At 44.3% G+C, this 25242-nt stretch overlaps 1 protein-coding gene across 3 annotated transcripts in view; it reads right to left on the reverse strand.

Moving 5' to 3' along the window:
- Positions 1-25242, reverse strand: part of NEURL1B (neuralized E3 ubiquitin protein ligase 1B) — a 223028-nt gene that overhangs the window by 12693 nt on the left and 185093 nt on the right. For all 3 annotated transcript variants that reach the window (XM_014597604.3, XM_019478468.2, XM_006270859.4), the window contains exon 2: positions 1864-2424. In XM_014597604.3, the coding sequence (XP_014453090.1) occupies positions 1864-2424 (561 nt within the window). The remainder of the gene's footprint in view (positions 1-1863; positions 2425-25242) is intronic.

The raw sequence follows: 25242 nt of genomic DNA on the forward strand, positions 1-25242 counted from the left end.
AATCTGCAGTCACAGCTGAATTCAGTGACTTGGTAAAGCTCAACTTTTCAGTAATGCAAGTTGGGGGAGGGATGCAAAGCCCCTACTGCAGATAGGCCAGAACAGCCGGGAAACACATGAGTATTAGGTTAATGTTCTCAGAACACTTCAACTAGCAGACTACATCATCCGGTATCAACATCCAGTGCTTTGTAAACATATGGGAATGTCCCTATTTGTAAGGGCAAAGATAAGTCAGCTCTGGCTTGCAAGCAAAGCCTGTTGAATTGTAAATCTAGGTGAGCTTACTGAACCAAACAATCACCTGTAGCACAGACGGATGAGAGGATAAATCAAAAGCAACATGACCTTAAATCTTTTTTCTAAAGAGAATCATTTAAAAGGGCAGTGGAGTAACCCAAAGCTTAGAAAGGTTTCCAAACTCTTGAGTATGACGACACCGCTGTCCTCTTCCTGATAAGCTTGGAAGCTGGATTCTCTCATGCCTAGGTGCGGTACTTTCTAAAAAACTCTTGATAGCGCAGGAATGTACCGTGAGAGGCTCTAAGTGGCCCTCAGAGGAGATAAAAGATACTAACTGCAGTTTCAGACCAGGGGCTGGGAAAGGGGAATAGGACACACTGGGAGGATGAGTCACAGCGCTTCACTGTACAGATGGCAACCGGAGGGCTGAAACATGAACAGAGGAAGCCTGATTCAATTGACATGGTCTCTTCACTCCCCAAGACACACTACTCTAAAGGCAGCATCCTACTTCACACAGGTACAGTGTAGCAGCTAGATGTGCTATAAGACATGGCACACCAGGCTTGATGGATTAGCTCTGTCCAGCAGGAGGGATAATGGATTTGCGTGCCTTTAAAATGAAAACTCTACTTGCAATGTTGACACCTAGTATCCTGCCTGGTTCAGTATCGGTGAGCACAAACCATCTCCTAGGCTGGCTTAAAACAGAATTGGGAACAGAATGAAATGATAGAATCAAATTTCTGAAGGAAATGCCATCTTGGTCCTAAATGGTTAAAGATCTTGAATGAAAGTTGTATTCAGTACAGCTTCATTATAAAGAATCCCCATGGGATCAGGAGAAAAGTTTATTCAAAAAGGAAGTTTGGTATACTACAGTTAATCAGTTTACTGCATCATAGTAATGCAGCAGATGATGGGTTTCAGTTGCTGGGATTGTTAAGAGTAGGGGTTTGTTATAAACAGGGTGCATTATAATGAGGTTATATTGAATTTACTTAACTAAGGGTCGAGCGTTTACTAGGAAACGCAAAATGCCATCCATATGCATTACAAGGGTCTGTACTTCATAAACGAAGTTCATGTGGGCTTCCTTTCCCTGGTGTTATGCAAGTCAGATATAAGATAATAAAGGCCCTATCTGGCCTTACAATCCATGGAGCTACGAAATCTATGAATGACAAGGTGAAGTTGGAAAATTCAGACTGAATTTGGAGGTACAGGGCAAGGAGTTACAGAACGAGCCACGGCATGTTTCTAGATGTCAGTTCATTTCTCAAGGAGTAGTAGAAACCTGATTACTTGAGACGTGTAGAACTAGACTGGTAAGAGCCCCCAAACCTGCAGGGGTTATACTACTTTAGACCAGGTGTAGTCTACTGTATTACACCCACTGCTGCCTTCTCCAGACCAGAACTCCCTGTGTCCCTTCAGCTACCAATAGGGAAATGGTTATTCTGAAGTACGTAGCAAGAGACACATGATTATGCATTTTTAAGTCTAGTCTTGGGACACTGAGCAGAGCTAGGATCCTCCCTGATCCAGCAGCTGACTTCAGAGGAAAAGAAATCTATAGGCCCAAAACCATGAAGCAAATGTAAGCAGATATATACCCACCTAGTATTTGCACCTCATGGGTAATTCCATAGACATCTATGAGTGCCCAGAGAGGCCCAGAGACTTTAATGCCACAGTGAAACAATATAGGCTCCTCGTTGTTGACACTGTAGAAGACTCTCCCATGACGGTCAACCCAGAAAGCCAAGATGTTGTCCCTCACTGCAAACCTCTCTGGCAAAGCTTTAGCCCAATATCCAGGTCGGGTCACCAGGTCTGGGCAGGCGTATTTTGGTATCTCATCAGAGCTCATCTGTGATGGGTCGTGAATAGTGAAGCCGAAGCGCAGTGCGCCGCTCCACCCATGGTGCACGGCCACTAACTTGAGTCGCACTTTCTCATAGAGATGGATGGGCCGGTTGGTGAAAGTGACCCCATTGCAGAAGCTATTCCTCCGGGTGGCCTTGCGGGAGTGGGCATCCAGACGGACATTCTTGCCTTTGGCTTGGGAATGGAAACGTGGTGGCTCTGTGATGGCAAAAAATGAGCGCCTCTCATGGCTACTGTTGGGCAAGGTGTAGTAAGATCTGTTGGACACAGAACGAGTCTGATGACCAGTGTCTGCAAAAGGAGATAGCAACAGCAATGTTAAAATGCGTTTAACCTAAGCAAGTTCACTGTGCTTATGAAACTAAGCGAGCAATATTTTACTCATGATAAAATGGAGCACAAAGGAGAAAATGTGATTTTCATATAATAAAAAACAAAACTTGGCATTTTTACCAGTGCTTCATGTTTAAGATTCTCAAAAACCTTTACAAGCAACAACTGCAGGTTTTCAGACTCACAGCAAATCATTTCCCGTAGAACTATCACCACCCACATGTCGCAAATCAGTACACGGAGACCATTTATGGACAGCATTAAGGCAACAGGATTTTTGACACTGAGTTCAGCAAGAGCAGAGAGATGAAAGTTAATCATGCGAGTCTGTGGGAGAGGTGGAAACAGGCTGCATCTCTCCTGCCATAAGTTCTTTGGACCAGGAACTGCCTTTTTGTTCTGCGTATGTACAACATAGTCACATGGGGTCATAGGCCTTGACAGGTCCCTTGGCACTGCCACGGTTCAAACTAATTATTAAAATTTCACTACAAAATTTTCCATTCTTTCTGTCATGACCCTTTTATTGTTTTAGTAGCTGTAACAAATATTCCATGTACCTTTTTAAATACAGAAGGTGAGATGCAAAAGGGAATGGAAGGAAAAATGCTTGCATAGTCAATGAAAAAGTATTAAATATAAAAGCTTCACACAAACACAATCAATTTGAAATATTTTCCTATATATATATATATATAAAGCTTAAAAATATTGTGGATTTTCCCTCAAGCTGTTTCCTCACTGTTTAGAACCTACCGCTTTTCCTCGTGACAGGAAATATTCCTCGTCATGGAAATATTCACTCATTGCCTTTGTTTTCCAAAGGACACCAGAAGATGCTAAAAACTCAGTTTGGGAGATTTGCAAGCACAACACCTCTGCACAAGTGAAAACATGACAGGCAGGGTCTTGACACCTTGGGAGTCTCCCTCGCATTGTGAATGACCACTCTTTGTGCACAATAACTGTAGGTGGCTGGGGGTAGCAGACAGGAACTGGCCTTCTGGGTGCAAAAAAGGGGGAATGGTAAAGAGGAAGAAAACAGGATAACAAATCAAAGTGAGAAGCCCACAGCAGAAAATGGCAGTCCAAAGACATAAAGATCCCATTGTTGCTAGAGATGTCTCTATAGGACATTTAATTCTCAAACAAGGATTGAGTCAAAAGGCACCACTAAACAAAGGTGGGTTGGGGTTTTTTTTTGGCTTAAGGCTGAATTACTTCTCAATTCCAAATAGACTGAGCCAAGCTCAATAGTTCAAGTCTGTGTGGTTCTACCACCGGGCAAGTATCCTCCCTCTCAGACCCATCAGTCTGGGACTTCAGATACTCCCCAAATCCGTGGCGGGCATCCTACATGCAGGCCCCCAGCCTAAAGGCATTGGGAGTTCAGATGCCGCCTAGTCAAAAGGCTGAGGGAGCAAGCCAGGGTACAAACACCCTCACTACCACAAAATTATTTAGTCAAGTTTCCCATATTACTCACAGGGGTCAGCCTGCCTGCCCAAAGTGCAATGGACAGGCCTCACCCTGGGAAAACCTGTTGATCATGATATCTCCCCTGCCAGGTAAGGTTCCTTTTCCTTTTTTCTCACCAGTACATGTGGCAGTCACTGCTCTGAACCGGTGAATACTCTGCATTGGCCACACTGCTAGGAATTCAGGGCCACACCTACCCCAGCAATGTCGATGGAAATTTTACCATTAACGTCAATGGGAATAACATGGCCATCTGTGAGATCAGGAGGAAAGAATGCTACACTTTGTTTAAAATCCATTAAACATGCTATTGCGCCTCGGCACACTTGATCTGCAATCTACTATCAGTTGTGTCTATTGGTGCATGCTGCATACACCTTCAGCAGTGCCACACTTAAAAGGGGTTCAGCTTTTCATCTGCATACATTAACTGAAATTTTCTTCTATTTTCAATTAGGTCAGACCCTGCGATGCTTATTCAGGCAATGCTTCACAAGGAATTGTGCTTGTGTAAAGGACTGATCCCATTGTCCTTAAGTATTTTAAGTTGCGCTCCCAAGAAAGAACTTTGTTTTCTTCTTCCTCAAAAAAAGACCAAATATAGAAGATAGCTGCTTTAGGCACTACTCCAATGGTTTTAACCTGGGTGGTACTGCATGCATTCAGCAGCAACTATTGTAAATTATTTTGCAGCAGAGGGAATGTGGTTTTGGTTTCTTAGCAGGGAAAAAGGGCACCTGATACAATGAGCATTGGCCAATGTGTAAAAATGCAGTTGCGGACACAGGCCAGACAACTTCAACACTCTTACTCATAAGCTGTACTTGGACATCTACCATCTTTAAAATACATTTGGGACACAGATTCGCTGCAGCCAAACCCAAGTGATACCACCCACCTTGAGACTGGCAAAAATATTTCCAAACCAGTCTTAAATAGCCAGGGCTTAACTATATAAGAAAACAGTCTTGGATAGCAGCTATTCAGCAACAGTTACTGTACCCTAGTTACCCATGTGGACATACTTGTCTGTACTCAATGTTCTAGTTCACTTTGAAAGCCACAGAACAGTACCCTCTCTGCAGAATAAGACTTGTTTGCCCAGGGAGACTGTATAAAATAGCTATTTCACTGTAAAGACATATCCTAACTTATTGTGCAATAGCTTCCATGTACAGATAAACCCTATGTCTATAATCCCCTGATTTATATTTTCAAAAATTATAAAAAAATAGAATCCAATTGAAATACAATACATCAGCCTCAATTTAGTTTCACTCAGGGACTCAATTTAGTTTCACTCTTTTTTCCCACTCCAATCCCCTGCTCCATTCCCAGCTTTTGGTGCAATTGCTAGTATCAGCTTTCCTAGTGCACCAGTGATGAAGGTAGAATGTATTAAAAGACTGAGAATGAGGACAACCAGTTTTGAGATTTATCCTCCCATGACATTTTCTTCACATGTACTTATCACACAACTTTTAAAAGCAGCAACAGAATGACAGGGGAGTGGCCGCTACATCAGCGCAAAGGACGGAAAAGCAATTACAGAGCCATCCACTTCAAATGCTTCTTTCATTGAAGCCTGCCAAAGAGGAACCATAGGCCATGGGTTGGGTTTCTTTTTTATTTTATTTTATTTTTTAAAAACAGGAAAGCGTATTGTGAGTACACAATAGGAAACCCTCTAGATGGAAACAAATGAATAGTTTATAATGTTGTCTTCTCTTAACATGAACACCTGTCAGCTACCATTTTGAATGAAACGATTTCCCCTGAGCCACAAGAGGCACAGCTTACACAACAAAAAGGCTGCAGCTGTTGATCTTGGTTGTGGTTTCAGGTTTTGAAAGGGGTCTTGGAATATTCAACAGAACAATGTGAATCCTAATCACTCTTGTTCATTAATCGGTCCTTTTCCCTTCCTCAATTTCTATTAATTTTTTTAGAACACAGGAAACCCTTCCCCTCTTTTTATACTTCATTTCAAACATCAAAGGACTAGAAGGCTGGGTAGAGATGCACCTTATAGACCAACTAAATCAGACTTGCACAAGATTTCATGAGCCTGAGCTCACTTCATCAGCTGCTATGAAAGAAAATGCACAGAACAGTCATGCCCTTTCACAAGACATGTCCTTTGACAGCATCTGATGAAGTGAGCTTGGGCTCATAAAAGCTTATGGATCTCTGATTTAGTCTATAAGGTGCCTCTCTTCCCTGCCTTCCGACTGACTTCAGACTAACACAACTCATTATCTCTGTCTGCTCGCATTAGTAGAGCCACAGAGGATGGAAAGCCATCAATGTTTGTAATTACTTTATAGGCCCTTATAGTTCTGTGCACCACCTTTGTTGAAGCTTTTGAAGTCGCACTCTCAACTAAAAATGTTATTCTAAGAACAAGCGATACTCCGATGCGCAGCGCACTAGCCTAAGATATTGGAGAGCCACGTTCAGTTCCTTGTACCATCCCAGATTTCCTGGGTAACTTTGTGCCTGAGATCCCCACCTGTACAATAAGGACTGTAGCCCCTGCCCTGCCTCATGGCATGTTGTGAGACTAAATGCATTAGACAGAGATACTACAGTGGTAAAGGCCATATGCTGTGGTGTTCTGATTATAAATCTTTTTTCCCTCCAAAAGAACCAAGTAAGTCGCACTCTTTTTTATGTGCAGGGTCAACCTATACTCAGGCCCCTGATATATTTGATGTTTGTACCTACAGTGTTTTTGTGCATGCAGTAATAATACTAAATCAGAAATCTTTTGGGTGCCGTTTTATTTTCATATTTTTAGTGCAGTTGACCCTTTGGGAACCTTTCCTTGGCCATATGAATCTCCTGTGCGATCTTCTAAGGATACTAGCAATTCAAAGTGTTAATCTTAGTTATCAACTAACATTCAGGGGGAAAAAAGCTGTTCGTCCTCAAAATAATCCTGCAAATGAGAGGTCAGCATATTTGCAGCGCTGACTGAAAATCAGAACAATATGGTAGGTGTCTAAGTGAGATTATGCAAAAGGGCCATAAAACCTACCCTGCCTTATCTCAGTATCATCTTACTTGTTTGTTGCCCTAATCAAAATAACACTTCTATTTATCTCCTACACGTTCAGAAGGTTTAAGTTAGTACAGAGGGCTTTACAGCACTGGATAATAAACTCGGGAAATCAAAGAAAGGGCTGCAGTTACAAGACTTTTTCAGCAAAGAATCCGCAGTGAAATTATAGAAGAAATAGCACTGAATTCAGTATTTCCACGCACCCATTTTGTAGCAATAGATATGCTGCACTAACATAAAATTAAACGTCCAACAGAGAGCCACATTCCCTACAGCAAGTCACTCTGTTCTCCTACCACATCTGAAACTTCATCTCGTTTCAAAGGCTGGTGAATTTATGTCTTAGGTTATGTTGACCTTTGGAGAGGTATTTCAAATTAGCATGCTTTCTGCATTTCAAAAAGGTACCGCAGACAGATGCTGGGCAGTTTCTGCACATTCCTCAAGCTTTGAGTCCTAAAAAGCAAACCTTTTCAGCTTACACAGATCACCGAGGATTTCTAGGGCACTGTAACCCCACCTTCCGCATCAATAAGAAATGCTTGAGAGCTTTGTCAAATACTATTGCTGTCCAAAACACAAGTCAAGAAAAAAACATCCAGTTGGAGGTTGATGAGGCCTGATGAGTTGCTGCTGGGCTGATGCCTCCAGACCCAATTCTCACGTCCTTTCCACAGGTGCTGTAATTCATGCTTCATACTACACAAGTGAGGGAGAAGTGAACCAGAAGATCACAATTACCCCACAAGTCCAAGGTTGTCACTGAGTGGGAGCAACAAAGACTTCAGCAGTGAGAGATGGTATGCAAGGCATTGTGTATTATTTATATTGCAGCAGCCTCAAAATGTTCCCAGTCATAGATCAGAATCCTACTGGGGTAGACGCTGAACAAAACAGGGCAAAAAAAGATGGTCTCTGCTCAAGGAGTTTAGCTGATGAATGTTCAAATACCTTTATCCACATAAGCAGCATATCGATCACCTATAGGCTCGTATCGCTAGCAGGGATCTACTACAGAAGCATGTATGGCACACAGCAAATACACAAAGGGTGTAGACGGATAATTAAGAACAATGTCCAATGGGGGTAAGTGATGGTAAAGGGATTAATAGGTCCTTGTGAACATGGAGTTTGGTCTTCCTATTGTTTTCAGAGAAGGAATCCCAAGGTGGGACGCAGTATGCCATCTGTTAGTTAATGCTTACCACCCAAGTCAAAGGGAACCACACTATCTTATCTTTATTGCTGCAGAAGGGTTTATCAGAAAAAGTCCTAGCATTTATATTATGGTAGGCAATTAGACAGATGCTGTTGCAACCCTGTTTAATATTAAACAAAGCTTCCGAAGAGCACAGGCCAATTTATTATGCGGGAACGCTAGGACAACATGATAATGTTTAACGTACCTCTTGAAAATTAACTAGCTTGTAGGAACTGTCCTCATTATCCATATGGCTAAGCCCACACTCCTGGCATATTATTGCAGGCCAATGAAAACAGTGTCAATATCACTGAACAGTTGCTACATGAGACCATCTAGCAGTGCTGCAATCATGGGCACCTTGTAACTTATCTTAGGACAAAAGGAAAGAGCTATATTGTTACAATTATAGACAAACAGTAGAATTCTGTTTAAATGTTTATTTAATCTTTGGACTATGATGCTAATTTTCAGAAGAGATAAGATCTGTAATAATTCTTTTAATGAACTCTTTAAAATAAAAGAAACATGCCAAGTGAGTCCCTGGAGAAAGGTTAGTTTTACACATTCAGCACACATGCTTAAGCTAAAATTGTCTGGTTAACCACCAAGTTCAATATTAGGGGCCTAGGTGAAACTGGTCTCATTTCCTAGGTGCTGATGATCTACAGCAGCATGGCCCAACCTTTTGGCAAGCGTGCCACAAATTAGCCCTGCACCCTCCCCGAATGCCAAGCTTATTTCCTTCCCCTGCCTGATCCGCAGCTCTGTTTCTGCTTCTTCCCCAACCTGCTGCTGTGCTGCCTGTCTCCTCTCCAATCTCCTGCATGCCACACACAGGCTAGGGACAGACATTACACATAAATCAGTTTAAGTGATCAACATTTGGTTTAAACCTGTAACAGAACAGACATACAGTGCACATAAACCAGCGTGAAGGTGGTTGAAATTGGTTTGAGATAAACCTGGTTGAATGTAGTATCAGACTTAACTGATGTGGCTCAAACTGGTTTATGCAATGTCTGTCTCAGACCCCTTGCTGGTTTAAGTTAAATCAGAGACCCCCAGTATCCCAGCATGCTCTCTGGGCTGGGCTCTGCTCCAGACAGCTGGGCTGGGGCATGGCCAGGCGCTGGCCTGCCATGGCCCCTGAGGCAAATTCCTCTCTCTGTCCCTTCTCCTCTCCACTGGCAAATTGTGCAGACCACAGCTGGGGTTTGCCAGCCACACCTCCACGGCTTTCCTGCAGCTAGGCAGAGATGGAGTTAATTCCTCCCTCTGTCCAGCTTGCCTGCAGTCGGGGAGGGGATTAATTCCACAAAGGTCCTGGAGCAGGGGAGAGGCAAGCTAGTTCCCTGTGTGCAGATCCAAAACCTGCACCTGTGAGCCCAGAGCTAAGACCTGCAAGACCAGACTGAGAGGTGGGAAGTGTTGGCAAAGACCTGACAATCATCACACATATGTGCTGGAGATGGAGCTAAGGGAAGTTGCAGACCAAAAAATGCAGAGAGTTACATTTACATTATAAAGCAGAACCTGTAAAACCTAAACAAAGCCTTTCTGAATGCCTGGCTGTAAGGAGACACTCTGCCCTCAGGATTTGTGAGACTTAACCAAGGCTTTCTCTCGTCTTCCTGCTTTACATTTTAACTTAGACTAAGTTGTGTATGCCGTGTTTTACTGGGGTGTATCTTAGCTTAGGCAAAGATTTTGGTAGTACCTGCTGTATGCTTTGTAAATTGCTGTGTTCAATACATGCTTTCTTCAGAGAAAGGACTTTTTTCCCATCCCCACTCCTCAGTCTGGCAGCAGCTCCTGCCCCCTCTCTTCCCCACCCCAGGCTGGTGGCTGGCATCCTGTGTGTCCTGCTAGCCCCAGCTGGTGCCTGGCCATGCCCCCACCACTTCAGCAGGAAGGGGTGAGAGCCTTGGAGGGTGTCTCTCCTCCCTCCCCTTTGGCAACAGCTGCCAGGCACGCGCTAGCACCTCCTGGCTTCTGGCCTCAGCACGTGCCTACATTTCCTGATTTAACAGAGAATGTCTGTCCAGTTATTAATCGGTTTATCTGCGCAGCTTAAACTAACCTGCAAAGAGTGAATCAATTCAGGCACAGGCTTTTTTTGAATGTCTGTCCCTAGCCACAAAGGCTGCCAGTGGCACATGTAACACAGGTTGGTCACCCCTAATCTACAGTCCCTCAGCTGATCTCAATGGCAGTTAAAGGAATGCAACACCTCAAAACATATTTTATATTCTGGTGGGTTTGTAGCACATGCAGAACTTCTGACTTCATCAGAAAAACAAGTGCTGCTCTCTTTGAAAGGGCTGCTTACTTTTTTCCTAACCTGAGATGAGTTTTCAGTGGGCAAAAAGAAAAAAAAAAGGACAGTTTTGTAGCAATGATGCGAGAGCATTTTCTGGTAACCATGAGAACACAAAACTATTTGTACAGCCCTTGGAAATGAAAACCACAAAAGACAGGGTTGAAACTGATATGTTAAAGGACACTTTAGAGCCCACAATGGAGTTCAGAAAATGTAATCTGTCAAATTTTTCCTATGCGGCTGAGCTCAATGAAATTGAGAGAAAAGAAAGAGAAACGTGTGAAACTGCGTTAAAATTTCTGCTACTTTATCTTTGTCTTCACTGTATGTCTTTACATGGAGATGGCTATATGGATGTTAAGCCCTAATAAAGACAAAACCTTGGAACGCTTTTCATCTCTCTGTAGCTATTCAAGGTAAATCCAGTTGTAGAATGAAGTTTGATCTTATGTAGTAAAATCAAGGGAAAAAAATTGTGCCCTATCTTCATTAGAAGCTTATAGTTACCTCAAGCTATGTTCAATATAAAAATTACATTTTGCTAGAAGAGTATTATGGCAAAAGCCTGTTGTTCCAAATTATCTTCATACAGAACACCAATAACTAGGCAAATATCAGCAGTTTTGCTCATGACTTTACATTTTTCTACCCTGCTGTAGCCCCACCTCAGGTGTGTCCTCAAGGAAATCAATTCATGCATGAACTTGTGCAAGGAAAGGAAAATAAGCACCCTCTTCCCACAGTCGGGAGCATGCACACGTATAGAGTTCAGTCACATCATTAAAGTGCAGCACGCAGTAGAATGGATGCCTTGACAAGGAAAATAATCCTGAGCTCACGTTATCACAGTTAAGCGAATACAGGTTTCCCTCGCTTTATGCTGTGCATGCATTCTTGGAAAAAGCGTATAACTCGAATTCACATAAAGGGAACCCACTTTACAATGCAACAAATAGGGATATGTTCCAAGACCTCAACCGTACTGACCCCCAAACCCATTTCTACCACTTTTACAAGACAATTTTGGTACTCACCAACAGCAGACAGTACACACAAGCACAGGGCACTATCATAATGGAGATGGCAACTACAGAAAACACGTGTCACAGACAACGAATGAGGAGCACAGATCCACAGAAGACTATATTTTGGTGTGCATTACTACCACAATGCACCGCACAAAGCATCTGACTGCGGGCTTTCACCACACCAATCTCATAAGAATGAATGTACCTTACATATAATGAACTTTTGGTATAAAAAGGGTCATTGTGTAAGAGTAAATTCACATGTACAGAACCCGCATAAAGCAAGAGAAACCTGTTTCAGAGTTACACTAGCATCATAAGCCAAAAGACAGAGAGTGCATCTATAAAGCACTAACGGGCTTTCACCAACGTCCACCAACTGGTACAAAGCAGAAAATAAGCCATGAGGGAAAAACTCCAAGGGTGAAAAAACAGCAGTAGTCAATCTTCCATGAACTAGCGATGATCATAGTGCCTCAGACCACTCCATTATCTCTAAGTGTCTGCAATATTGTGCAGCAACCAGGAAGATCAATCCCCCTCCAATTCCAGTTTGTGTGGCAGGGGCCTACTTCCTTTATACAAACAGTCCTGCTTTTTGGAGGTATGAGGGGGAGCTTCCCTCTTTGCACCAAGAGACTGAAGCTGCCCCAAGCACTGCCCTCAAAGTAGCATGTTTATATCACAACATTGATGTGGTTGGAAAATCCTTCTGGAAACAAAGCAATGGACTTCTTTACTGCAGTGTCACTAGTGGCACCCACAAAGACTGCCTCAAGAGAGGGCAGAGCTTACTCTGGGGAGGGGCGCAGGGCAGGGTGCTCTGAGCACAAATCTAGGGGGCACGTGCCCCACCATGCCTCCCTCCCCAGGACTGCACGCAATGGCAGGGAGCCAGCGTTCCTGCCCTCTGGACAAGCTACCCGTGGCTCCATCCTTCTCCCCTAGCTGGACCCCGCATTCCTGCCCCGGCCTCAGGTCCCATGCACTGGCCCGGCTGGGCATCATCTCCAGACACCCCCACACAGACTTACCCAGAGGGTGCTGCAGGAGCTGCTCTCCACATTGCCTGGCTGCCACATGCACATGAGCGTGTGCACATGCATGTGGCACCCCCTGCCTGATCGCCCTCCTCCTACTCCACCCAGCCCCAAACAGCCCCTTGCAGGCTGGAGCTCTGCCAGCCTGCAAGGGGAACCTGCCATTTCCTGCTTTTTTCTCCTTTAAAGGAGAAAAATCTGTGATTGTCTTTACCACCCCATTTTTTATCGCTGCAACCCCAGATGGGGTCGTGACTCCAAGTTTAGGAACCACTGTATCATGAGACCTCCCCCATTTCTATGATCCTGCCCGGCTGCTGAAGCACATCGTTATGCAGTTCCTTTGCTGATCCAGAAATGAATCCAAACACCTACATTGGAATTCAGTTTTCAAAAGAAAAATTGAACAAACTCTGCAAGTGATGTCAGCATAGGGCTGCATATTTTTAAGGTTATTTTCATCCTACCCATTTGACCATCTGAAAAATACCTTCAAACTGTTCCAAAATAATCAGAACAAAGCCTGATATAATTTGGGATAATGTTGACGCATCTATAATCATTTCTTTATTCCTCAGCGCTCAATGTTTTTCTATTGCTGTTCTTGGATCTAAAAACCTCTTTGTCTTTATGTCTAACTATCATAACACACTGAAGCATTTCTTCATGCATCTTTTTCTTTAAGAAAAAGTTTCCACTGTATCTGCCCCAGTCCTTAATTTATTTTGAGCTCAAAAAGTTCTGTCCTCAACCTCTGCCACCCTTTTTGAGATAGGGTGTTTTTTTTAAAGCAATAACTCATGTTTTCATTGCCTGAAAGTACAACTTTTGTTATTGCTTTGCATAGTTGAGGTAACAAAAAACCCCATTACATTGTCAAAAAAAAAAAAGGGAAGCAGCCTAGGAGTCAAACAAGGTGGTATCGAAAAGGAAATGTCAAGCCCCTAACGTGGTCTCTAAAGTTGAAGTCAGAACATCTGAGATCTACTTCAGACTCTAGCTTATGGTGAAAAAATTTTACCTCCCTTCACCTATCTTGCCCTCCACCTTATGTCAGTATGGGATGTAGGCTTAGAGCTTTTCTGTGCAACACTCAGTCCCATTAGGCCAGGGGTGGGCAAAATATGGCCCATGGGCTGGGTGCAGCCTGCCAAGCCATTCTATCTGGTCCTAAAAAATTTAGATAATTAATATTTATCTGCCCCTGGCTGCCTGTCATGCAGCCCTCGATGGCTTGCCAAAACTCAGTAAGTGGCCCTCTGCCTGAAATAACTGCCTGCCCCTGCATTAGGCAGTATTTGTTGCTACTGTAGCAGAATAAGAACAGACGTAGCTCAATGGAAAAAACATGGGAGAAAAACAACCTTGTTCTATTAATGAGCCTGGATCAATGAGTCTGCAATTTTAGTACAAGTCTTAAGTTCAATTAGTGAGAAAGAGAAAGACATGGAGAACAGGAAGGGCACATGTCATAATCCTTTGCTTTAGTCTCAGTGCATGAGTGATAAAAGCAGCTGCATGATAGATGGGAGCCTTGGAAACTGTTCAGTTTGTTGTAATCTATCACATTTCTTTGACACCCAAGTCCATTGGCTCATGTTGTTTCAGAAGGCCATGCTCAAGAGTGCGTGAAGTAAAGTGGTTTGAAAGATGAGCCATCTGCAAGGATTTAAAAGTAATAACACCCAGGATGCAAAACTGCTTGAAACCTTTGGCTACTGGTGAAAGAAAAATGTCTCAGTCACCCAGGCCTATTAGAAGTAGATCTGATCAGCAATATTTAAACCATGTGCTCATTAATATGCTACATATGTGGAGTGCTAGTTTTTGGAATAGCTGTCCTAAAAGTACACAAGACAACAGTTTCACTGAGGGTCCTGGAGACAGTGTACATACAGACAGCAAAGCTATCAGTCACCTGGCTGATGTGAAAAAGGAAAGTTGTTATGTTATTTTCTTTGGTTTAATAAATTTGTGCTACCTTAGGGGAAGGAATGGGTTTGTTTGTTTTGGCTTGTTTTATTCTCTTTTCCTAAACTTCATCTCAGATAAGCAAATCTGATATCTTTTATTAGATCAATGAAAATAGTTGGAAGAATTCTTCTTCGCAAGCTTTCAGGTACAAACACCCTTCTTCAGGCAGAGGGAGTGTCTGCAGTTGTTTTGTGCTCTTTCTGGATGGGAAAGAAGTCAGACACCAGCATGCAAGAATGCAGGTCAGTGAAAATGTAAATGTGTGGCAGTGCGGGTCAAAGGGGGTGAGAGACAATGGGTGAGAAACAGGTGTGGGGGGGAGGGCAATGGTGACTTCATGATAAAATGTAGCTGGTAAATTGTGGAGAGGTTACCTGGGGTATCAGATGCTAGGAAGGTTATAACGTGCCATTAATCTATTGTCTATACAGGCAACCCCTGCTTAATGTGGTTTCAGTTAGCGCTATTTCGCTATAGCGCTCATTTAAAATTCATACCCGATTCCACTGAGTGCTCAGCCAGTTTCGCTATAGCGCTCAGTGGAATCAGCGAGTTTCGGCATATGGCGAGAAGCAGTGGTGGCAGTGGCAGCGAGTGGGGTAAGTGGCAGCAAGTGGGGGGCAAGTGAGTGGCAGCAAGCGGAGTGGTAGGAGTGAGCACAGGGCCCGCACCAGTGCCTGAGGCCAGGGCCAGCAGGGGCCCAGGGCAGGGTGGCAGGAGCGCAGGGCCTGGGCTGGCACATGGTGCCAGAGCAAGCAGGGGTTTGGGGAGAAGTGGCAGCAGCAAGAAGCAATGAGTGGGAGGGGCAGGTGTGAGCTTGGGGCCCACACTGGTACCCAGGTTTAGGGCCGGTGGGGGCGTGCCCAGGGTGGGGCAGCAGGAGTGCTGGTGCCTGTGGTCAGGGCTGGCAGGGCAGCAGGAGTGCCAGTGCCCGTGGCCAGGGCTGGCTGGGGCCTGTGCCCAGGGCGTGACAGCAGGAACACAGGGCCCAGGCTGGCATTTAGGACTGGAGCAGCCAGCAGGTGGGCAGGCAGGTGGGGAGAGGCAGCAGCAGTGAGAACCGGCAGGTGGGGGGTAGGCATGAGTGCAGGGCCAGGGCCAGTGAGGGACCAGGGTGGAGTGGAAGAAGCACGGGGCCTGGGCTGGCACGTGGGGCTAGAGCAACCGGTGGGTGGGTGGGTGGGTGGGGGAGTGAGGAGAGGTGGCGGAGGCAAGAACTGGCGATAACCAATTATCTCTATATACAGTCATTACTATGGGGAAATGGGTTTCACTTAGCACAGTTCTGCTTAATGCTCTTTTTTCCAGAACCAATTAAGAGCACTAAGCAGGGATTGCCTGTATTTAGTCCATGATTTTTTGTATCTAGTAAGTTGATGAAGTGAAGTTCGTAGGCTCATGTTTGAAAGGTGTTTTTTACGTTCCCTTTGAGTATTAAAACTGAGAATTGGAGAGAGAGTGGTTATCTTGTGAGAAATGTGCACCCACAGATAATTGGGTATTTCTGTCCGATTTTCAGCATGTATTCATTCTGGTACGGAGTTGTTGTTTGGTTTCTCCTACATATTTTCCATCAGAGCATTTGGTGCACTGGATGAGATACATTACATTTCTAGAGGTGCAGGTGTAATATCTAGGAATGGTGATGGTTCTGTTGTGGGATGCAGTGGGGGGGGAGGGGGATGGATATGTTGGCAGGTTTTGCATTTCTTGTCATGACAAGAATGGCATGGTCTGGATCCATTCGGTGTGATTTGGACCATAGCAAGTTTGCTGCTGGTGATCAGGTTGGCAAGTTCGGTGCTTGTTTAAAGGCTAGGATGGGTGGCTCTGGGAAGATCTCTTAAAGAATTGGACCTTCTTCTAGTATGGGTTGTAACTGTTTGACAATTTTCCATATACGTTCCAGGGAGGGGTGGTATGTCATAACTACTGGTGTGAGATTCATGGCGATTTTCTTTTTGTACTGTAGCACTTCTACACGTGAATTATTGCATACTAGCTTCTGGCGTCTATCCCATCCACAAAACAATATCAGGGTGTTTGTACCCAAAAGCTTGCAAAGAAGAATTTTTCCAACTATTTTAGTTGATCTAATAAAAGATATCAGATTTACCCAAAGAACCTTGTCTGCCTATGGGCATGTGTAGACAAAACAGGGGCCCTAAATTTAAGCAGTGGGTTTTAAAAAACACGGCTTCAATTTAGGGCTGATTAAACCCCCGTGTTCTGCACATACCCCATTGACTTACCTGCCTCTCTGGCTGGGAAGGGAGGGCGAGCTGCCGGAGGACAGAATGGTCCCTGGGCTGTGGTGGGGCTGGCAGCACCCAACTCGGGCAGTCCTGGGGGGCACCATAGACATGGAGGGAAGCACCGGGCCCCCACACGACTCAGGCAGGCAGGCTCCAGGGAGGGAAAAAAAAAAAAAGAACAGGCTCCCTGCTTTTCTTGGGCAGAGCCTGCCTTCCCAGGCTGCCACCAGGCTGCCTACAGGGTTTTCTGCAGAGCCGCAAAGCTGCACGGAGTCCAGTACTTCACCCTGCAGTTGTAAGGGCAGCAACTAAAACTCCTTGAGGGAGTTTTAATTTGCTGCACCCCAAGTCATTTAAGGTGCATTACGCAGCTGAATTTCCTGCGGCGGCTGGAATTAGCGCGCAATATGCCGCCAAGGCATGCAAATACCAACACCACTAAAGTGGTTCAAAAGCATTTAGCCTGCTTTAACATGTCATGCACACATCCCTCTTGTTTCATCTACACACGCCCTATGTTCTTAGCCAACATGGCTACAATCAACACCTCTCAAATAGGCAGTTTTTTGGAACTGAGCAACAGTCTGAATTGTGCAAAACTAGAATTAATTGCTGTTGTGCCTCTCATCTAACCAATTCCATACTCTGGTCTAGAGACAGGAAATCATCAACATGCAGGACATCAGATAAATTCCAAGTTACTGCTCAGATTCTCAGTTAGTTTCCTATGTATATGTCTGTGACTTCTTTTTTTTCATTGATTTCCATTAAACAAACAGACAATGAGGTAAATCAGCCTGTGTTTGTTCCTGAATACCACACATTTTACAGGCTACCCAGTAATTATACACTTGTACAGTTTGTCAAAGTGCAAGGCAGACCAGACACTACTACAGACACAGCATTTCAGGGTGTAGACTGCAGTAACGGAAGAAGCAATGCACATACATATAAAGAGAAAGTCTCAAGGATGAGGGAACAGGTGGAATGGATATCTGGCAGTCTTAGAGCAGTCTCAACATTTCTTATCCAGATGCATCTAAGAATCAAGCATGGTGTTGTTTTATGTCCACGTTTCTCCACAGCTGCCTGGTTGACGGCCAGTCCCAAAGCACGTGTCCCAGGTCCCTTTCCTTTATTTCAGCATCCACAAATGCCAGAGACTTTGATCCTGTACTTCCTCTGTAGTCCAACAGCTTGCATCAAGAATAGCAACAAAGGTGTTTTTACACTGTATAACATGCTCTGCCTTGGGGACTCCTTTAACAGCTGTAAAGGGAAATCTCCTTCCCATCCATCCAAAAGGAACTCCAGAAGAATGGAGTTCTTCATGAACATAGCAACCAGACTGGGCATACGCCTGGGGAGCTGCAGGAGCATTTCTAGTATTCTCAGTTGCTGAGGCATCTCACAGTCCTAAGGCATCCTAGACAAATCAGTACGTGGTAAGTACTGCCATACTGAGGGAGCCAGGTCATACTGCTGCTTTACCATTACAAAAGGGACAAACCCCCTCAGCACTAACAGGGAAATCCCTATGCACTGAACAATAGTAAAACTAGGACGCAGCTGCAGCATTTTCTCCACAGATGTAAAAACAGTTTTCCCTTTACTGTTTACTACTAACCTCCAGTTCAGGGGTGGGCAAGATGTGGCCTGCCAGGTCATTCTAGCCAGCCCACAGGGCCCCTAAAAAATTTAGAAAATTAATAGTTATCTGCCCCTGGTTGCCTGTCATGTGGCCCTCGATGGCTTGCCAAAACTCAGTAAGCGGCCCCCTGCCCGAAATAATTGCCCGCCCCACCCTAGTTCTTCATTTAAAAGCTTTCCTTTCCACGCAGTGCAAAATAAGCTAAGTTGCTGCCACTGACTTGTTGGTGCTGCTAGCGTCAACTAGTGCATCTCAAATCAATGCTTTAATTTTTTCTTTGTTAAAAAAATCATACTAGACTTTTAGTTTGACAGAGCAACCAGTTACACTGGTTTTCCAAAAGGGAGGAGAATGCAGTTCAGGTGAACTCATTAGCATTTAGCAGTCCATACCTTTATCCTTTCTCCTCATTGCTAGAAGAGCACGCAACTCCCATTAATGCTAATAGACTCCAGCTTTCTAGCACATCACTTTAACTTTGTACAATTGGTCAGAATAAAATGCACTTGGGACTTTTAAACAACAATCATGTCATTCCAATATTAACGAGTTTTAATAAAATTGGAGACTTAAATGCATGTCCTTTTAATATCCTCATAGTTGCCATTCCAAATCTGGTCAATCATTTAGATGCAGAGGCCAAGGGAAAGAGTGCTGTATCTTGCACACCATTTCAATGAACCTACAAGTACTTAGCTTCCGGCACAGACAGGATTACAGACAGGGAAAGATTTTGTTGTCCATACGATGCAGGAAATCCAGCCTATCCCCAGCAGACAAACTATCACTGCACTGAATCAGGAGAATAGCTAGTAATACAGAGAAAAATAAAAGATTTAGAAATTCATAGTTGTAATTCAGTGTTGTCATTTCCATTTGCTGTGGAAATGCTATAAAATCCAGTGCTTACACGGTGTCCAATACTGCGATTTCAGATTGTATACACTTTAACTTAATTCCTTTCTCACCTTCCAAAGACATGTCTGTAGAAAGCCAAATGCTCTTAGAAACTCAACAGTTCAATCCCTGCATGGATTTGTACACAAATCATATGATTTTCTAGTTGAACTCTACTGTCTCTAATTTGAGTTTTAAGATCCTTGGGACAAGAAGTGTCTTATCTTCATTGTGTCAGAAGCCAAGTCTGTGTTCCACCCTCAGCACAAAGCAACATAATGTTAATATTAACACCTTCACTATTGAGAGACTGAGGATGAATTCTGAAGGCAGAGAGGTTCCAGATGAAATGAAAGAACAGCGCTCATTTCCAAAGTCAGATTATAGGAGCCAAATGGAGTGCAGAACAGCCCATTTGTGCTTTAAGCCTCTTCCAAGAAAGCACCACACTAACTGGAACAGCCCTATTTTCCTTTGTTAAATTTGTTGCAGAAGCTCCTTTCTTCTCCAAACCCCTCTCTTCATGGTGGTTCCAGCTTTACTAATTACAACTGTTATATTGTTAGGGGTCATGAAAAAAATCCTCTTATTTAAAGAAGAACAGGGAAAAAAAAGGACTATTTCAGTCCAAACAACTAGGATGGATAACCAGTTAACCATAATCTTTAACAGTGGCTCCCATACAGTGATTCTGATCTGTGCTGAGAGCCACAAAGCCCACAATCGAAGGGGAAAATTGAGGCCTCTCAAGATGACCTTTCTTCCAGCAGCCTTGCTCCCAACATAGTACAGGATTTCAAGAAGTCATCCACAGTTCCTTTTATATTTACACGCAGTTTAAACAGTGTTCTGGCAAAGATAGGGAAAATGCTCTGGGAGGAACGCACGGTTGAGGAAGCTAAATAAAGAACTGGCCAGGTCTTCAATCATCCTATTTTTTATGTATACAAAGGCTGTGATTCCACTAAACTTTTCAGAAACAATATGTAAGGAATTCAGAGCAGAAGAAGAGGGAAAGGAATAACTGTTTATAATTAAATTGCAGGAAAAGATACAGCTTTCCCCTGTGCCATGCTAGCTATTCAGGAGAGGGCTCTTTTTCCAGAGACGGTATAAAACATAAAGGGCTTCTTGGTGATGGGGACTCAGCTGAGTTATAAATAGCTGCAATGCAACCAATTCAGAATTGACAACTCTCCACACAGAGCAAGGGCAGAGGAAGAAATGATCAATCAATCCTCAGTCTTCCACACAATATACTTTTGTGTTGACAATGCACCCTCATTCAAAATGAACTACAATGTCAGTAGACCAAGCCCAAGAAAAGATCAGCCTGGCATATCAATGGGAGATTGGTAATTAGGTCTCCATACTTGGAAAAATGGATTTCAAACCATGGCACAGCCATGCTCTGCAGAGGTTTTCAAACAAGGACGCCATCAGTTCAATGAAACGGGCAGAAAAAACAGTTCATGAGCTGCCTTCCACTCCCGATTCCTCACCTTGGCCAAAACTAAAGCAGGTTTCCAGATCTTCAGAAGTAAACTATAAAACCTATCTATTTCCAATGAGCTCTGAGGTTAGGGACAGACATTCAAAAAGTCCAAGCCTGAATTGATTCAATCTTTGCAGGTTAGTTTAACCCAGCTAGGCTAAATCAGTTTGTAACCAGACATCCCAGACATGCAGGCACATGCCTGCAGTGGCTCAGGCTAGAAGCCAGGGGGCACCAGAACAGCCCTCTCTTCCCTTCTACAGTGCTGAAGTGAGGGGAGCGTGGCCAGGCCAGGGCAGAACACTCTGTTTAGGGAGGGGTTTCCCCCTCTCCTGACCAGCCCAGCCCAGCCCAGCCCAGCAGGGAACTGATAACACAGTGTTTATCACCCCATTAAGAAAAAAGAGGGACATTACCAGCTACCTGTTTATCCGGCCTTTGTCCCATCTGCCACAGCACGGACCATAGTCAGCATGTGGTCTGCTACCTAATACACAAACACGTTTCAGCAAGGCAGAGGGGAGGGGGGAATTCCTGCTTAGCAGGGAGTGGTGAGGGGGAGGGTGGGAGATGTCTGCAGTCTCTGCAGGAACTGTAGCCAGGGAGTAGAGGGGAGGGGCCAGCCCAGCTGTGCAGCAGAGAGCCCTGTCCAGCCCAGAGAGCATGCTGGGATGCTGAGGGAGTCTGATTTAACTTAAACCAGCAAGGCGTCTGGGACAGACATTGCATAAACCAGTTTCACGCAAATCAATTAAGTCTGATACTACATTGAACCAGGTTTATCTCAAACCAGTTTCAGCCATTTTCAAGCTGGTTTATGAGCACTGAACTTCTGTTCTGTTACAGGTTTAAACCAGTTTCTGATCGCTTAAATTGTTTCATGTGTAACCTCTGTCCCAAGCCCAGAAGTTCAGCGCCCATAAATTGCTTTCAAAATGGTCAAAACCAGATTAATAAAAACCTGGATGGAAGTAGTATCAGACTTAACTGATTTAGGTTAAATTGAACACCTGTCCTAGATCCCTTCCAGATTCCAGTTAACTCACGCCACTATCCTAGGATGCTTTGCACCTCCCCTGCAAACCCCCTTGCAGGGTGGGCAGGCTAGCTCTGGCCCAAGCTGTCTGCTCCAGCTGAGCAGGGAGGGTTGCTCTAGCACCCCCAGCTTATGGCCTGGGCCACTGTAGGCATATGGCTACATTTCTGGAATCAAAATGAATTTGTTTACTTAGGGTTACCATACTTCCAGTTCCAAAAAAGAGGACACCTGTCATGGGGGAGAGGGAGGTATATGATTGTGGAGGCAGTGATATGCCGGTGCCCTGCCCCTGCCCATTCCATTGCCCCTCACTCACAAGCCACAGCACCCTCCCCAAGCCCTGCTGCTACCCCTCACTCCTGACCCACAGGACTCAGTGCCCCTCACTCCCAACTCGCAGTACCCTGCCCCCCTGGGACATGCTGGTGCCCCTCACTCCCAAACCCCAGCCGCCCCCCATACCCGCTGGTACCCCTCACTCCCAACCTGCAGCCCCCTGGCACTGCCAGTGCTCTGCAGTCCTGACCCATAGTCCCCCCACAGTGCCCCTCACTACCAAGCCACAGCCCCTCTGCAGCCCTGCCAGCGCCCCTCACTCCCAACCTACAGCCCCTGCTCCCCACAGCCCCGCAGCTTCTCTCAGCTGCCCCACCCCTGGGAGCACAGGCACTGGCCCCAGTGCTGCCAGCCCAGCCACACAGCTCCCTGCTGCCCTTGAAAGGCTGCCCCCCCCAGCCCCTTCACCTGCCCCTTTTTCCTGCTGTAGGGGCAGGCACGTCCCCTGCCTCCCCTGCCCTGCCACAGCCCCAGCACCTGGATAGCTTCCTTTAGCACTGGCAGGCACCCAGCCCCTCCACCCCTCCACACACCCAACACCACCACACACAGCCAGAGAGAGAGCTGGCAATACTGCACAGCTCCCCAGTTTGTCCCCAAGCCCTGGCCCTCCAACCCCCACACCCCACATACTTACCTCCATGCAGCTGCCAGGACTGCTCCCACCCTGCTGCCTGGCTGCATGCTGGCCCCGCATGTGCACTCCCTGCAGTCCCAAGCAGCTGCTTGCTAGGGCAAGCCAGGAAAAACTTTGAAGGTAAGCTGACCAAAATCCCAGACATTTGATCTTTTTTTAAAAAAAAAAAAAAAAATCACACATCCGGAGATTGGAGGATCCAAAAAGATGACATGTCCAGGAAAACCTGGACATACGATAACCCTAGTATACTTGCTTATCAGTTCAATCTAAATAGTTTAGACTAACCTTCAAAGACTGACTCAATTCAGCCTTGGGCTTTTTGACTGTCTGTACTTAGCCTAACTTGTTTACATCCAATTACCCAACCTGCATTCACAATAGAAAGTCTTCCTTACTGTCCAAAATCTGCTCCATAGATGAAGACAGGCATTGAAGACAAAGCAGCGTACCAAGACACAAGGTGGTCGTTCATCTTTCCAGAAAGATTCACTGAGTTGAGGATGGATTTTTAATGGATTCAAGCGCTTTAAGTGAGTGGCCAATATGAGTTTTTTCCGGTTATAATCCGATTTAGTAACAAAGAGACATGGAGGCAGAGAACTCTTATCATTGTAATTACAGAGGCCAAGAATAAAGAGTCCAATCCTCACCCCTACCACACCCATTAATTTAAATGGGATTCTGTCAGGTTCTAGGCATAAATTGAGTGGTTTTCATTTGCAGGATCTTTTTTGTCTTTTTATCCCCACTTTTACCAAAGCATGAGATCCACAGGCACTGCAACACAGGGAAAGGATGGGAGAAGTGAAATAAAATCAATTGGAACCTTCTTTCATTTATTTGCATTGCTGCAGACATGCCTGCTCCTAACAAGGGAATCTGAAACATCCTTTAAACATACTTGCAGATTTATTGCTCTGTCTTGTGTTACTAAAAAATGAAAGAATCATTTTTTTTAAGGCCCAGGTTTAAGCGCCCAGCGCTTTCTGAGCTGCTATAAAATCTTCTCTCATGCTTTGCTCTACTCAATTCAGGGACAGTGGAAAACGGCAACAAAATGAAACACTGCACCAAACTTTCCACAATGTGGATAACCAATTCTGAGGCTGCCGCTCCACAAAAACAGCCCAGTGCACTAACTTACTGAATTATTTGAAGTATAATACTTTGATTATGTTCTATCATTTTTTATTTTCTGGCTTTAGCAAAAGGTTTTTGGCAAAAACTTAGGGTTTCAGCAAAAATGTGGCTATTCTAGTGACCAGAAATGGTTGGTTTTTTTTAAATCATACATTTTGATTTTGTTTTCCAGAAAAAAAATTGAAAACTTTGCTTTTAATATTATGCAAATGATAATCTTCATTTCTCAATTAAGTCTGATCATATTTCAAATGGAAGAAAAATTGCTGTTGAGAGTGGAGGTGGTCTATGCACACAGACTGAACTGAAGGAAGCATATAGAAACCACCACCAACATGATTTCTAAAGAGGTCATGCAGTACTTTTAGATTAATGACAGAGGCCTACCTGAATTTAAATAAAATGCTATTTCCCTTAATGTGTACCTACTTTTTTGTACAGTGCTACAACATAGTCCCGACTCTGATTTAACAGTGTACGTTTTAAGTCAACGCCTTAAAAAGGTTCTATGCAAAAGGCACGAGCTATTGTTATCCTTCATAAAGCACAGAGCCTGCCTTCCCCTTTTAAAATCCTGTTGTAATATAAGAACTATCCAATTCTTAATACTTGAGAGCAAAGTTCTTACTTAATAGTGTTGAGCGGAATCTCAGTCCAATTCTTAATTTAGAAACTTCTTAATTCAGAAACATCCCAATGAAAACATGTAGCCAGTGCCTGAAAATTCCATCTTTCACCAAGAGCAGTTCCTGTACCATGTACTGGACTCAAATGTAACTTATTTGTCTAGTTCAGATTTCCTCGAGAAAATAAACCTATAAATCACATGTGTAAAAGAGGTTTGGGATTTGGGGGGGGAAAAGAGGGAGGCTGGCGGCTGAGCAGGATTTGCTTTACCAGACATGAACTTGCTGTTACACGTTCACAGCTGAGAGCCTGATATGACTGCAGGCGCCAATAAAAGCACAGACTGGAAGATAAACACTTTGTGTTGTTCTCCCTGCCTGAAATACATGGCTCCAAGTGTCTCCCACTCCAGATGTGTGATGCTGGCCTTACTGCTCAAAGAAACATGTGTACAGGGACAGAAAGATGAATAGGAAGCAGAATTTTGCTGAGAAAAAGTGGCAGAAGGCACAAATAGATTGAACTGATCAAAATGAGTCTGTGATAAGGGCTCTTCTGCATGCTTCCTTCCAACTACTTTTTTAAAT

This window comes from Alligator mississippiensis, chromosome 9 (assembly GCF_030867095.1).
Source record: "Alligator mississippiensis isolate rAllMis1 chromosome 9, rAllMis1, whole genome shotgun sequence".
NCBI classification, from domain to species: domain Eukaryota; kingdom Metazoa; phylum Chordata; order Crocodylia; family Alligatoridae; genus Alligator; species Alligator mississippiensis.